General features: G+C 51.5%; 3 protein-coding genes across 3 annotated transcripts; 1 reads left to right on the forward strand and 2 right to left on the reverse strand.

Annotated features, from left to right (window-relative positions):
* The first annotated feature begins 382 nt into the window (after window positions 1–382).
* On the forward strand, window positions 383–4,117 carry M431DRAFT_301840 (hypothetical protein). Its single transcript, XM_024914160.1, has 3 exons — window positions 383–2,034; window positions 2,100–3,693; window positions 3,819–4,117. The coding sequence occupies exons 1-3, from the start codon at window positions 691–693 to the stop codon at window positions 3,923–3,925; spliced, it is 3,045 nt and encodes a 1,014-aa protein (XP_024779040.1). The 5' UTR covers window positions 383–690; the 3' UTR covers window positions 3,926–4,117.
* Window positions 4,118–4,882: 765 nt separating this feature from the next.
* M431DRAFT_478444 (hypothetical protein) lies at window positions 4,883–8,692 on the reverse strand (the record flags this gene model as incomplete). Its single annotated transcript, XM_024915674.1, has 3 exons — window positions 4,883–7,519; window positions 7,583–8,595; window positions 8,668–8,692. The coding sequence occupies 3 exons, from the start codon at window positions 8,690–8,692 to the stop codon at window positions 4,883–4,885; spliced, it is 3,675 nt and encodes a 1,224-aa protein (XP_024779041.1).
* Window positions 8,693–11,171: 2,479 nt separating this feature from the next.
* M431DRAFT_478445 (hypothetical protein) lies at window positions 11,172–14,197 on the reverse strand (the record flags this gene model as incomplete). Its single annotated transcript, XM_024915675.1, has 3 exons — window positions 11,172–13,520; window positions 13,581–13,738; window positions 13,810–14,197. 3 exons carry the CDS (start codon window positions 14,195–14,197, stop codon window positions 11,172–11,174), a joined length of 2,895 nt encoding a protein of 964 aa, XP_024779042.1.
* Window positions 14,198–14,259: the final 62 nt, after the last annotated feature.

Below are 14,259 nucleotides of genomic sequence, written 5' to 3' on the forward strand. Positions count from 1 at the left end.
GGGGGGCTAACAGGAGCCAACAAAAAGAATCATGGCTTGGGTGCTCCTATATATCTAGGCAAAAGATGGTCTAGAATGTACATCAATTTCATTGTTTGCAAAGAAATCATGCCAGTCTTTTCAAAGCGATTGCTGATTAGCTATGTTTGTTTGCTTGATGTAAACTGTATCGAATGAAATAGCAGCAGTTTGTATACGGTGTATGTGATTTGCCCCTATTTCGCAGAATGAAACCAAGATCGATGTCTACCAAATCAACAGATGGAACACATCGGATGCACCACTTTGATGAGGCATCAGAATACCTTCCAATGGATGCATCTAATCATCGGCTACATAGTCCTCGAAGCTCTCCCGATCATGCCTTCAGATTCGCATAATTTCGGCTACCGATGTTGGCAGCTGCGGGAGCAACGGGCTTGCCAGCTGGCAAACATTGTTGCTACAGCGCATCTTCGAGGCAAGGCGCGTTTTCATCCCAAGTCACACCCGCTATTTCACTTTTCACTTCACTTTCACTTTTTTTCTTCCATCTTCTCTCCCACTCACTAACCTTCCTGTACTTCTCTCTTCTCCCAACTTCTTTCTCAACCAAACACTTCTTCTTCACTTCGATCCCGTCGCTTCTTTGTTTCCAAGATCACCTCTTCTCTTCAAATCTTCCTTGTCTCACTCTCACATTCTGGCACGATGGGCAGCAGCAAGAAGAATCGGCGCAAGGACCCAGCTGATGACAGCGGCGTTGATCTCCTCAGCCTTGCTTTCAACTTGCCCACACGCCGCGATTTTGAACGTGCAGACAGAGTAGCGGATCAAAATCAGATCCACACACAGAGCGTCAGGATTCAATATGACGCTGGCGAAGACGAATCCAGTGAGGCCGAGTCCTCGGCTGTATCTCAAGCAGAGAGCAAAAGATCAGACACTCAAGATGCTGATGAGACGCCAAAAGCCCGAAAATCATCCAAGCCTCGCCAGCAGCAGCAAGTCAAAGAAAAGAAGAATGACCGACGAGCTCCTTCTCCGAAAGATGATCAGAAAACACCTGACCGGGCCAAAGTGCCATTACTTACGCGTCGACTTTCGAAACGGGACAGTTCCAAGCCCCCGAAGTCTCGTGGGAGGTCGTCCTCAAGCCCAGCCTCCACGAGAGCTTCTTCTCCTGCTTTTTCCATCCCATCTTCAGCTACCTTTCCCCGTGCCACGTCTAGGCACTCTCAAAAAGCTGCTAATCTCACTGCTTCGGACGCCTCTGCCAGGCCTCTTCAGCTTCACATTGGTGGAGGAGCTCAACCGCAGCAATTCTATCAACCCATGTTTGCTTTTCCCACAGCCTCTGTGTACCCTCAGACACAATACTACTCTACTGTTGGCAATGATTCTACTTTTGGCTGTAATCAATTTGTACCTTTTCCAATGAGCCCACTGCCCTCTACCAATACCACGACATCACCACAGCCGCGCAACCTAATTTCTCAGCAAGTTCAACATATTCAAAGCGAACTCGACGAAGTGGTGATGAAACTTTCGCAGAACCCCGAGGATGCTACCTTAAAGGGTAATCTGTCAGCTCTGCAGACTGAACTCAACACTCGGTTGAACTCTTTATTGGGTACGGAACGCCAGAAGGAACCCAAAGCCCCGGATGCCTCCAAGCCTCATGACTTGACAATGATGTCCTCTATGTCTCAACTCACGACCATTCAGCAGGAGAGAAGCCCTAAGAGGAAAATTCGCCATCACTTGTGTACGGGCTGCGGCAAGGTTCGCTCTTCCGACTATCACCGCAAGCGCCCTGTCATTCCAGGAGACAGGCCCTCCAAGAACTACTGTGAAGACTGCTTTGAAGAAAACGTCGAGCAAGGGATTTTGGAACATCATTTCTGTTATGGCTGCGGCACTGCCAGATCCAAGGATTTCCATCAGAATCACCCGATCTCGAAGGATGATAAGCCCTTTCCCAACTATTGCTCGATATGTGTTGAAGAGATCCGATCAGCTGAGACCGTTGCAGACTTCTCTGTAGTTGATTTTGTAAGTACTTTGGCCAACTATTCATAAAGACATCGGTTTAAGACGAAAACATTAACCAATTACAGGCTCCAGAAAATCGTTCCTCCTTGAACTACGCACACTCGGTTGCTGCCCGTGGTCAATTTCAGAATTACAAGCAGGTTGATCCGTTTAAATCAAGGGAAGGATTGAGCAACAAAGACGACCAATCCAATATCTTGTTAAGCTCGGCTCGTGGCGATAAGAATGACAAGATTGATTCTTATGGAAGAAAGAAGATGCCACACACGCTAAAGATTTCCACAAGTGGCCCCCAGCTGAGCTCCTCAAACTCTTCCCCCGACTCCCCATATTATCCAGTTCGCCCTACTGGAGCGTCCCAAAGGCGCGCACAGAGAAGCCCTCTGGCTAGCCCAGGAAGTCAATACTGTAGCTCTCCTGATACTCCGACTACGCCAAGATATCAGTCCCCCTACGTTGAAGATGTTGTTTCGCCCATCGAAGAAGCAAAGAAGCCGGATGGCGGCCATCAATTTCATTCAACGGCACCTAGTGGACGAAATTCTCAGAGTGGTCGTCTTCATCGCTCTGCAGAAGATCACAGCTCTGATGTCTCTCAAGAGGTGTCCGACGATTCTACGGAAGGGCACGCTTCCACCGACGATTCAGCTCAATCTACCGGGAGCAAGTCTGTGAAGTTTAGGTCGAAGGTTGATATTCGTCTCTCAGATTCTCGAACATCAAGCAACGCCTCATCGCATGCCAAGATTCTTGAAGAAGATATCAAGCCCGACGATGATACCATACCAAGTCGGGTGGGTATATATGGAACTTCGCCGGTGAAATCCCAAAACGGGTATTACCCAAGAGCACTAGGTTCTCACAAGGTGCCTTCCTCTGCTGCTATCGAGGACGGATACGTGGAAACCATACCAGAGAGAAGCTACAGGGGAGCTTTTTCCAAGGACAGCCCAGCAAGTTCGTGGCTGCCCCCCACGTCCAATGCTGGAGGAGATTATTGGTATTCAAGGCCCTCCACATATCATTCTACCACAACTCCCAGTCCTACCACAGAAGGTTTCAAAGGATTCCGGCCAGGTGGCCACTCAACTTTCAATTATGGTTCCAAGAGCGGAAATGGGAATGAAAATGGCGCTCCACCGCTTCGCACCACTGGCGATACATTCAACCCGACAAATGCCGACACCACAAAGGAACGAGAATCGCAAAAGACTCCCCTTTCACCAACCTCTGGCTCCCAATCTCAAGGTCCCCCAGAATCGTCCGGGGGTGGTTGGAGGTACTATACGTCTCCATTTGGAGGAGATCAAAAAGCAGAGTCTACATTCAAAAAGACGTCCCCCTGGAGCAATTTCTCTTCTCGGTCTGACCCTGAGTGCCACACAATGCAAGACGATTCTTCGTTCAGTCAGAGTGCGTTTAGTGATTACTCTCAGCCCAGTAGTAATCCTTACTATGAACCTCGCAAACGAACCTTTCCTGATATAAATGATTATTGCTTCTTTGGCACACGGACCCATCGCACTCCTGGCAAGTGGGCAAAGGACTATCAAAGTGCAACAAAATTGCCCAAGCCAACGCCATACTGGATTCCTGAGCCTATCATAGAAGAACCAGATTCCCCAGAGAGCTCACCAGGGAAAAAGTCCAACATGCTTGGTAAGTCGATAACTCCACGTCACTCGTGCGAAGTTTTCATTTTTAACCATTCACAGAATTCGACGACATCGACATCTCTCCTGCATCTGTCAGCAATCTTGCCACTAACTCATCGCCTAATTCAGCAGAGGGTAAAGCTGATCTCGCTGGACCCGAAATCATGTTGGACGACGAGTCTGATAAGGAGAACGCTCCCAGCAAAAACAGCGATGATGAGCCATCTTCCGAGTAGATTTGTGAGAGATTTACAAAGTTGGGGTAGGTGGGTAATTTACATTTGCTGTTCAACGTTTATTTCTTTTTTGATGATCGCCATTGTTGCTGTGGATGAGCCACGTCTGATTTGTATAGACTTTTTTCTCTTTCTCACGGCTCTACGCGATGTTTTTAACAGGCCCAAATTGCTTTTGCGTTGTTATTTCTTTTTCTTATTTTCTGAAACTTGGCAAACATGTATGAACGTCGTTGCTCGCTGTCATGGCCAAGGGAAGAGCGGTATGCTAGTGATTTTCAGGGGGGTGAAGGATGGACATTATGGGAAGCGATATAGCTGGGCGAAGATTGAGACTCTCATCTCAGCGCGATTAGCATTCAATTTACTGGCCAGAAAGGGGTTCAGAAATGTCTGTTGGCATCAACACCAAAGGTAAATGAGGTAGCGAAATCTCGATTTGAAGTTGAGATTGCATTAGCTAAATGGTCTAAATTATACTGGGATTTGCAACGCCGATATACTAAGATGCCCATTTTATGCATGAATACGCGCATGGCAGTCAATAAAAAAAGAAAATGCAGCCTGCGCCGCGAGAATATTCCCTCCGACAAGTTTCCTAAGCCCCCCCTTCCGTCCAGCCTGTCCCAGCCCATCCAACTCATACGTCCTTTTTTTGCTCATCTAATAAAGAAGAAGAAAAAAGAACCCAAATTCATTTCCGCGTGAGTACAGACAGCTTTTTCCCAGGGAAGATAGATGTAAAGCACCAGATGACAAAAAGAGAAAAAATTGGAAAAGGAAAAGGAAAAGGAAAAGGAAATAGAAAGACATGATGCTTGCTCACGCGTTGCTTACATGGCTTTTTGGTTGATGTACACCACTAACACAAAAGGAGATGGAAATGAAGAATGAAGAAAATGGCAAAGGAAATGGTAAAGAAATGATTACGCTGACCACGAATGGTAAATTACCCACTCATCGAAGCGACCGCAGCGTATCCTTCTCCGGACTCAGCCGAATCATAGTCGACTGCAGCCTATTCGAATGATACATAGTCGTCGGCGTCACCACGCTGCCAGGCGAGCCCTTTCTCGACGAGCTACCCTGCCTCGAGGCCAGCAGCTCAATGGCCTCGAGCCGGTTCTGCTCAAAGGCGTGGCTCCTCTCGCGCTCAAAGTCGAGCCGCCGGACGCGCTCCCGGTCCTCGGCCTTTGCGTCGTTGATCCTGCTGCGCTTCTCGGCGAGCTTGTCGCTAACATCACGAATGCGCTTCTCCGTGCGCAGGCAGGCGGCGTCGAGCTTCTCGGCCAGGGAAGCGTCCGCAAACTCGAGATTCTGCTGGTTCGCCGGGCGCGGGCAAGCCGAGCCGCCCCAGAAGCAGCGGAAGACAAACTTGGTCTGAAGTTGAACGGAGGGTGTGCCCCATACGAGGAGGGTGTCTCCGGCGTAGAGCTTGGCCCAGTGCACTGAGGCTGATGCAGGGCTCTTTACATCGGCCGATGGGAGGGCATGTCCATTTATATGGATTCCATTGGTGGCTTTGGATGAGATCCAGCAGAAGTAGGAGTCCTTGTCTGGTGTAGAGTCCTTGGCCCAGGGAGGAGGCGTCTTGGTCGTGTCCTTGGCGGGATCGTAGCCCTCTTTCCATAGGAGAATCTTGAAGGCCCACTTTGGCACTCTTGTGTCGGTCCTTTCCTCGTAGACGATGGTGTTCTCCAGGCCACGGCCAAATGATACTAGTGAATCTGTCATGGGACATGAGATCCCCTGAATGCAGGAGCTCTTATCAGGTTCTATCAGGCCAATGGCCCTGGCCTGTGTTTCTTTCTGCACAGGAACCACGAGATTCTGTGAATCCGGGATGAAAGGCTCAGCATCCTCATCAGGCTGTACGGCGGTTGGGGGGAAATCCATGGCGACGTCCTCGTCAGGAGACTGGCCCACAATCGGCGAGTTGATTTGGCCATTCTGCTTCTCTGCCGGGCCAACAGGCGGAAAGTACTTCATCGCCAAGTTCCACAGAGGCGTCTTGCCCGGGCTAAACTGTTCGCCCCTGTCGCGCGCAGCCTGGACAAACGCCTGGTACTGGAGCTGCGTCATCTCGGGATAGTTGAGGTGCCACGTCTTGCGGTCTTGCTCCCAAAACAGCTGCTTGCTCACCGGCCCGTCAATCTGACGGCCCGATCCCGATCTCTGAATCGGCGGCATGCGGGCCAGCAGCTTGCACTCCTCGACGGCTTCCTCGGAAAGGTCATTGGTGTACACCTCGGACTTTAGCCTCTTGATGGTTGGCTTCCCGGTAGGCGTGCTATCAAACTCGTCGCTGGCTTCAACCGACGGGGGCTTGCGCTTGCTCGTGTTGAAGTCCATTGATGCTGCAGTCAAGTAGAGTGACGATGATTCCACGTGCCTTATCACCGATCCGGTGCCATTCAGGTTTTGTGAGGCGACGTCTTCCACCAGGCTTTGTAACTGGTCAGCAGACTGATGGGGGGCAATGGACACGCTTGTGTCTTGTCGGAAGATACGACGGTGCTTAACGAGAGTTGCGGCGGAATCCCCAGAATCGTAAGCTTCGTCTACTTGGCTTTCGAAGTTGCTGCTGCTGCCACCACTGCTGCCGCTCACTCCGTTCCTGTTTGTGACGGGGAGGTTGAGATGCTGCTCCGGTACAGCTCCAGAGTTGACAAAGGCGGAAGCGCCAACTTCTCCAAAGAGGCGAGGTTGCGTACCTCGGCCAAAGGTATAGTTTCCGTTCTCCTTTCCTTTCCCCTTTTCACTCCCCCCCTCTTCCTCCTCTTCTCCCATGGAATCGCTCACTCGGTCATCTTCATCCGCATGTTCGTGTGCCTCGTACTGGAGTAGTGGATCTAAGTAGTCTTCGTCGTCGGTAATTTCATCAAACGACTGCGAGGCTTCAATAGTTGTGCCGGCCAGCCATGGATGGTCATCAAGCTCCTCTACTGTCGCACGGTTCTCCGGCCTTCTCTGAAGCATGCGGCAGAGAAAATCGATACCGCTTGAGGAAATGGAATATTGATCCAACGGTCGGATGTCCAGCATCTCCGTCATGATTTTATGCAGCAGTTCGGAATAGCTGATGCCGCTTTTGACTGGATATGGAGGTTGCCCCGTCATCGAATAAAAGAGGACGCCACCTAGAGACCAGATATCCACGGCATGATTGTACCTTTGGCCCGGTACACGGCGAGCCTTTTTCCCTCTGCTCCTTATACCATTGTCATCGTACTCGACATACTCGGTATATACCTCTGGCGCACAGTAAAGCAGTGTGCCACAAAAGGTCCTGAGGAATGTCTGCTCAGTGTCCACCATTTTTGAAAGGCCAAAATCGGTGAGCTTGACGTCCAGAGGCTGAAGCGTATTGATCAATATGTTGTCTGGCTTGACGTCTCTATGGGTGATGTTATTGCGATGTAAGTAGGCGAGGGCACTCAGCAGTTGCTGGGCCATTGTCTTTGAGTCTTCTTCATTAAAGGGGCCATAATCTACGATGTGTTTTCCAAGATCCCCTCCAGGCACAAACTCCATAATGATGATGAGTAGTCGATCGTCCCAGTCAAAGTTTTCCATATATCGCACAATGTTGGGCTTTTTAGAGATGCAACGTCAGCCAACCACAGCCATGATGAATGATTTAAAAGCACGACTTACATGATGCACCTTGCGCATAATCTTCATCTCATTCTCCACCTTTTGGTCCAGCACTCCATTCTTAATGAAGCGGCGTTTCTCGAGCTCCTTGGCAGCGTACGGCTTTCCGTCATACTTTGATGTGACTTTGTAAACGACCGCAAAGGCTCCCTTGCCAATCATGCCTATCCTGTTGTATTTGCCGGATCCAGTCCACTCTCGTCGCACAGCTCGGGTATCTTTGGGCTTTGAAGGAGAACGCTGATCAGACGGCTGGCGCTCCAGGCGCCGCGGCGTGGCCTGCTGCTGCTGCTGCTGCTGCTGAGCTGTCTTGAACAAATCAACATGACCTCCGGGCCCCGTGGTGATGGTCTCTACCTGCAAAGCGTGGCGAGCAAAGTACTCCTCCACCTGTCGTGCGTATGCCCTCTCGTATTCGCCGTCGCGGCGCGGGATTCGGACTCGAAAGGAAAGGTCGTTCATGTGATTATGTAGGTAGATGCAGATGATGGACCCCGAGCTCAACGTCCACCTCGTAATGGGCGGCTTGCCCAGCTCCTTGGGGCGAGAAGTGAGGAGGTTGTCGTCGACAAAGGTGCCATTGGTGGACTTGTCCTCGATCATGACGATGCCGTACTCGTTGACGTATATGCGGAAATGGATGTTGCTGATCCTGCGCAGCGGGTCATTGACGAAGACGACGTCGCACCTAGCATTGTTCCTCCCAAAGACGAAGCCGTTCGCAGGGTTCTTGGCCTGGCTCGACAGCCGCAGCAGGATGGCGTAGTTGCCATGGTTCGTCGGGTCGGACTCGAAGCGGCTCGGGTGGTCCTCGAGTTCGTAGTCGGGCTCAACGCCGTCGGCCTCGTCCTTGCCGATGATGAAGGGCGACCCGATCCTGGCCAGCTGCTGGACCTCGTTGCGGGCGCACTCCGAGTGCGGGTACAGCACGCAGACAATGTCCGAGATGTCTTCGTCGGAGAAGCCCGAGTTCTGCTTGCCCACCCTGCGCGGGTCGAGGACGTTTTGCGTCGCTGCGAGAAACAAGAAATGTCAGCGTTTCGTTTCCAGTCGAGCGCCGTGAACGGGCTCCGTCGTCATCTTACCCTGCGTTGGCTCTTCGCCGTCCATTGGGAGCGACCCGGCGAGGCTACGGCGTGGAAATGGTCCAGGTTGCCGCGTCCAATGCGAAGAGCGTGCGCTCGCTATGCGTATAAGTCAAGGAGAAGAGCAGCAAAGCTAACCCAAAGCCCGGTTTGTGAGGTCACCAGAGGGAGGGTCGCTTTTTATCACAGACGGCGGAAGCCTGGACGTTCGATTTATTAGTTGAAGGGAGCTACCAGCCCGCACCGTGCCGCAGTATTAGGTAGTATTTGATAGCTAAGCAGCGGCCGCCCTTTTCTTTGCGCCACCGGGGAACGATCGTTGCGCTACAAGCACAAGCACAAGCACAAGCACCAACTTCAATCCCGACGTCGTACGTGGGGAATGTGAAGAAATTATATTCAGTTGAGTTTAAGGTAAAAATGACAATCCGGGGGAGGGACAGGGAAGTTTGGCGTTGGCGGAGAAATAAATATGTAGGCAGTTACTTTGAGCAGAAACAGCGTCCCGTCCCACGGCAGTGATAGCACTTATAGTTCCCCGCTAGAAGACAGCGGCAGCTTAGCGATGGCGGGGTTGACAGTGGCTTACAGGGCACTTTTCGTGTTAATCAACATGAACCACTGGAAACAGAGAGTCAAGGCATCTAGAGCGCGGTCCAGAGAGGGGGAGAAGAAGCAGAAAAAAGCAAAGAAGGCGGGAAAGCTCAGTCAGAAAAAGAAAAGAAAAGAAACGGGACGAAACAAAACAGCAATTCATCCGTCCGCCTGAACCGATCAGCGACCACCCCCCGTGTCCCGTCATTCACTCATGTCCATTTCGCGCCAATTACAAGAGAAACGCTTGAAACCAAAAAAAAAAAACACCCTGCATAACATACAAGAGAGCAAGAAAGAAAAGACCGGGCAAGAAAAAGCACCAGACAATCAACACCGCTAAGATCCATGGGAGAGCGTGTACCGTGTCCGCGTGCCGCCAGGTCAAACTACCACCAAAAACGCCCTCCAAGTCACGCGAAAGACACCAGACAGCACCGCGCGCGTACTTTTCGCTCTTTCTACGCCTCTTCTTTATCAAACACGTCGCCCTATCAACTAATTTCACTTCTCTTCTCTCTTTTGGCGTTTCTTTATAATCTTTCCTCGTATCATATCAACAACTCCCCGCCACACACACACACCCCTGCCACACTTTCGCGCGTCCATCAAGTCACCAGATCGTGAACAAGTCGCCTCATTCCCATCTATCTATCTCAGCCCGTCCTCGTCAAATCACCAAAATAATGCAACACACACCCCCTGCACGTCATTGCCGTTGCCACGGGTTCCGAGATCTTGCAGCACGCGCCAGGCCCCAATCGATTCCCACGCAGCCCAATGACATGTTGTTGTTTCTTTTTTTCTTTTATGTTTCCCTCCCATTTCCGTCTTCCTGCTTCGTAATACCAGAACCTTCAATGTTTCCGAGTACCAGCCACTCCAGCTATATTTCTCTAGCGTCTACTACTATGTCCATATTTCTTTAGTACCTGTTGTTGTGTCTATATTTCTTTAGTACCTGCTGTTGTTGTCTGTGCCGTTTCAGTATCTGCCAGTTTTCTACTAAATTTCAATTTGAAAACGAGTTTTTAGATAGCGATCGCGAAGAGGGCGGTGGGGAACCACGCAAGGCACGCAGCGAATGATGCGCGAATCCAATACAGTGCTCTTGTACATATGCAAGCCTCACGTTAATGCCGCCCATCGCATCAATTGCAACACACCCAAGGACACCAGCTCCGTCTTAGTGCCAAAAGCCTAATTGCTGAATTATTAATTCATTGTAAGACCGACAGTCGTGAGATGTTTGTTCGATGCGAGGCCACTGTGTTAGTCATATTGACATGTGAAACAGCATATGTTGCGCGTCCAGCGTCCAAGCAATCACATGCCCTGCTCATCCGCCCAAACAAGCCTCACTTACTCCTACTACGAAGAAACAACTCCTTACAAAAAGTCACGCGAACAGTGTTTTTTATGAATCAGCCCAGTAAGTCATGAACAAGAAAATAATCCTCGTTTGCTTGGTAGTATTTCCATCTGTATAAAAATAAATCTACCTGATATCAAGAATGATGTTCTCCCATCGTTTATTATCGTGCCCACTGGCACAATGTATGTAGGGCATTTCCGTAAACAAAGGAAACACAAACGCCATGAATGCACATCTTAGAGCAAGTATCGACAATGCTCAGATATACTCCCAATATATATATATGAATGCTCCCAACCCCAACGCCTACCATGCATACTGCATCCAAAGTTGCATATACATCACTGTCGCCTAACAAGGGTATCTATCACAAGATAGAAAAGACATGTACAAAAGGACAGGGGAAAAACCACACATGATATAAAACAAAAAGGAGAGGGAAACAAGGCAAGGAAACAATGCAAGGAGGGTATGGTGTGATCAACCGTTGGTTTTTGTACTTCAAAGGAACGAAAAGAAAAATGTATATGTCGTTTTAATATTGCTGCGTGCTCTGTAGGGGCTGTTGGTATGCGCCAGGCTGTGTCGGCTGCACAATGGTGCCGTACACGGGCTGCGGCGACATGCTTCGCGCCGAGTGGCCGCCTAGAGAGTTGGCTGAGAGAGTTCTCCCGTGCCCGTACGGTGCTGAGGCAATGGAAGCACGTTGCTGGACATATTGCTGGGGAGTGAGGCGGAAAGATCGCTGGGAACCGGGCGACGCTGGTGTGGCCGGCTGCCATGGCACAGACTCCTGTCTCCTGTGGCCGGGCCTTGGCTCCGTCGGTGTCTTGGGCGCCTTTGGCACAGGGGATTCCGCGGTATGGGGTGCGGGCTTGCGAATCACCGCAGGGGCGCCGTAGTTGACTGTTGGGCCAAAGTTGACGTCTGGAATCGCGAATCCTGAGTTGTAGTGTGCGTCCGGATCAGCGCCGCCGGTCGTCTTCAAGACGCCATTGCGGGGCCGGTCAACGAAAGGCTGCTGCAGTTCGTCGCCAAACTCCAAGTGCATCGGGGGTTGAGGAGGCAGGAAGCCGTCGTACTGAGCTCGGGACTGGGTAGTGTAATGGTCAATGATGTCGTTGGGAGTGATGCTTTGGTGCTTGTTGTTGTAAGGGGCATCTGGCCTCGTGGGGAGAGGCTTCCGGTGGGGATGTTGGCCATATCCGGGAGAGCCAGCGGGGCTGTAGGAAGCATACTGATCATTCGAGTACGATGATCCGTGGACAGGCGGAGGCGGAGGCTGAGCGTGGTACGGAGAATGAGGAGGCTCATCATAGGGCGTTCTTGGCCCATAGGGAGATGGCTGCCTCTGTTGCGATCGGTGAGAGTGGTGAGAGATGTTAGAGCGGTGAGAGTGGTTAGTAGGAGGGCGATCGCTGTGATGGCTCGGCGGGGGGTTCAGAGACTGAGCAGACCGGTTCTCGCCGGCGTAGAAACCACCACCACCGTGCATGGGAACCGGCGGCGGGGCGTCAAAGAACTCCTCATCCTCATCATCATCAGGGATATCGGGAACACCGGGCAGAGCAATGCCGCCAGCCTTGGCCATTTGAGCCAGAGTGCCGTTGGACAGGCGATTGTTGGCCCGGCGGAGTTCTTCCGAGTTGTAGGGGGCGCCGGATGGGCGGTTGTGAGAATCGCGTGCAACCATAGGAGGTCGTACAACAGGCTCGGGCGTGCGAATGGCTCCCATGCTGGTCTCGATGGGTTCGACATAGGCATTTGGCGTAACAGCACGGCCCTCGTCCGAGCTAGAGCTTCCTACTCGCCCGGCCATCTCAAGAGGAGACATGTCATTTGGCGAAGAGTTTGAGCCCATCGAGATGGGGCTGTTGGATTCAGAAGAATGGCGATCGCCAGCGAAACCAACTCTGGGCTTTTGTTGGAAGCTTATTCTGTTGCTGGCTCTGTTGGAGGCCGGTGAATAAGAGCGGCTTCCATCCTCGATCGAGTTCATCCGCGTGCCGGTGGCCTCCTTGAGCCGCTTTCGCCACTCCCTCTCATTCCAGGTTGAGCTCTTGCTGTCCAGTAAGAGCGTATTGACGTCTTCGAGGTCCAGATAGCCGTATTTCTTACTTCTGGGCATGGCAAACATGAGCGACCTGGCATCCAAAATGCTGGCGACAAGTCTGCCCGGACGGCCGTACAGGCCAAAGGTGTCCCATGTCGGAAACAGGAAGCGAAGCATCGTCTCGAATCCACTGACGGCAGGGCGAGTCTCGGGCATGATGAAAACAAAGCCCTCCGAAGAGGACGCTGGAGTGGAGTGAATGGCAATGTTGCCTTCGATCTTGATGAGGGTCGAAGCGTCCACCAGAGACTTGGCCTGAGGATAGATGGCATATGCAGAGTAGGCTTCACTGATGGAAGCAACGGGTTTTGTCCTCTTTTGCTTCTTACCCTCGGTCTTGACATCATAGAACTTGATGTCTCCTCTGACCACGCGAGCGGCAGATCGATCATAAGGAGACTTCTTCTTCAACTCCTTTTGAAGTTTGGCGTACTCCTTCTCATCAGGCGGCGTGATAACGCACCAGCAGCGCCTCCATGGGACACCAGCTCCAAATCGGACCCTGACCCACGCCTCAATCTTGAATTTGGACCTCTCCATCATAACGCTGATGTTGTTGAGATATTTGGCCCTGCCGGCAATCAGGGCGCCAGTGTACGCCTCCTGAAGAGCTACATACTCGTACATGGCTAGCCGAACGGCGGACGTCCATTCAATCAGCGACTCATGAGAAGTGAAATGCAGCAAGTAACGGTTTCTGCCAGCGGTGGACAGGCTAAGGATGTTCTGTAATGGCTGCTCATCGCTTGAACGGGTGGGCAAAGACTCAATCTGTAAAGACAAGTAGTTAGACTTCAAGGTCCACGGTGAAGCACGTGAGGTTTGCCATACCACTTTGATAGAAGCATCCGTGAGGTTGATGAATTTAGGTAGAACCATGCCATCTTCACCAGCTGCATCCAGCTCTGCGGCATCCCACAAGGAGAGCACGGTCCCGACAAGCTGTGCAAAGCATTCGGACCATGTTCTATCGGGGTTTGGTTTGCCCTCTATTACAGTGTTGGGGTTAGCAAGCGCTCAGACAGCACCATTGCGGGGGACGGTTTGCAAGACCACATACGGGTGTTTTGATCATCCAGCTTCAAAAAGTAGCCTTCGTGATAAAGCTTGTTGGAGTGGCTGTTGAGCAGCGAGAAAATGGGCTGCAGCTCCGGGATGGTGTCCTCGTTGACCTCCATGACGGGAGGCTGATACGTCTGGATGATGGACAAGGGTCGTGCACTATTCCGCGAGCTACTTCGGTTGCGTCGGATTGGGGCGTCGATGTTTACCGGCGTGCCATAGTCAGACTGCGGCGACGGCGTGGAAGCTGGAGGGCTGCGCAGGTCGATGTGCGCAAGCGAGTGCCGCTTCTTAACCTTGAATTTGGAGGAAAAGGGAGCTTCGTCCGAGGGCGGTGATGAAGGTGATGATGTTGGTGTCTTGCGCCCAGAGGAAAAATGGGACATGAACGAGACCACTAGACATTGACACGCGCGCCCGGTTAGCAACCTCTAACTTCTCGTACTAC

The sequence above is a fragment of the Trichoderma harzianum genome (assembly GCF_003025095.1).
Source record: "Trichoderma harzianum CBS 226.95 unplaced genomic scaffold M431scaffold_2, whole genome shotgun sequence".
In the NCBI taxonomy this organism is placed as follows: Eukaryota; Fungi; Ascomycota; class Sordariomycetes; order Hypocreales; family Hypocreaceae; genus Trichoderma; species Trichoderma harzianum.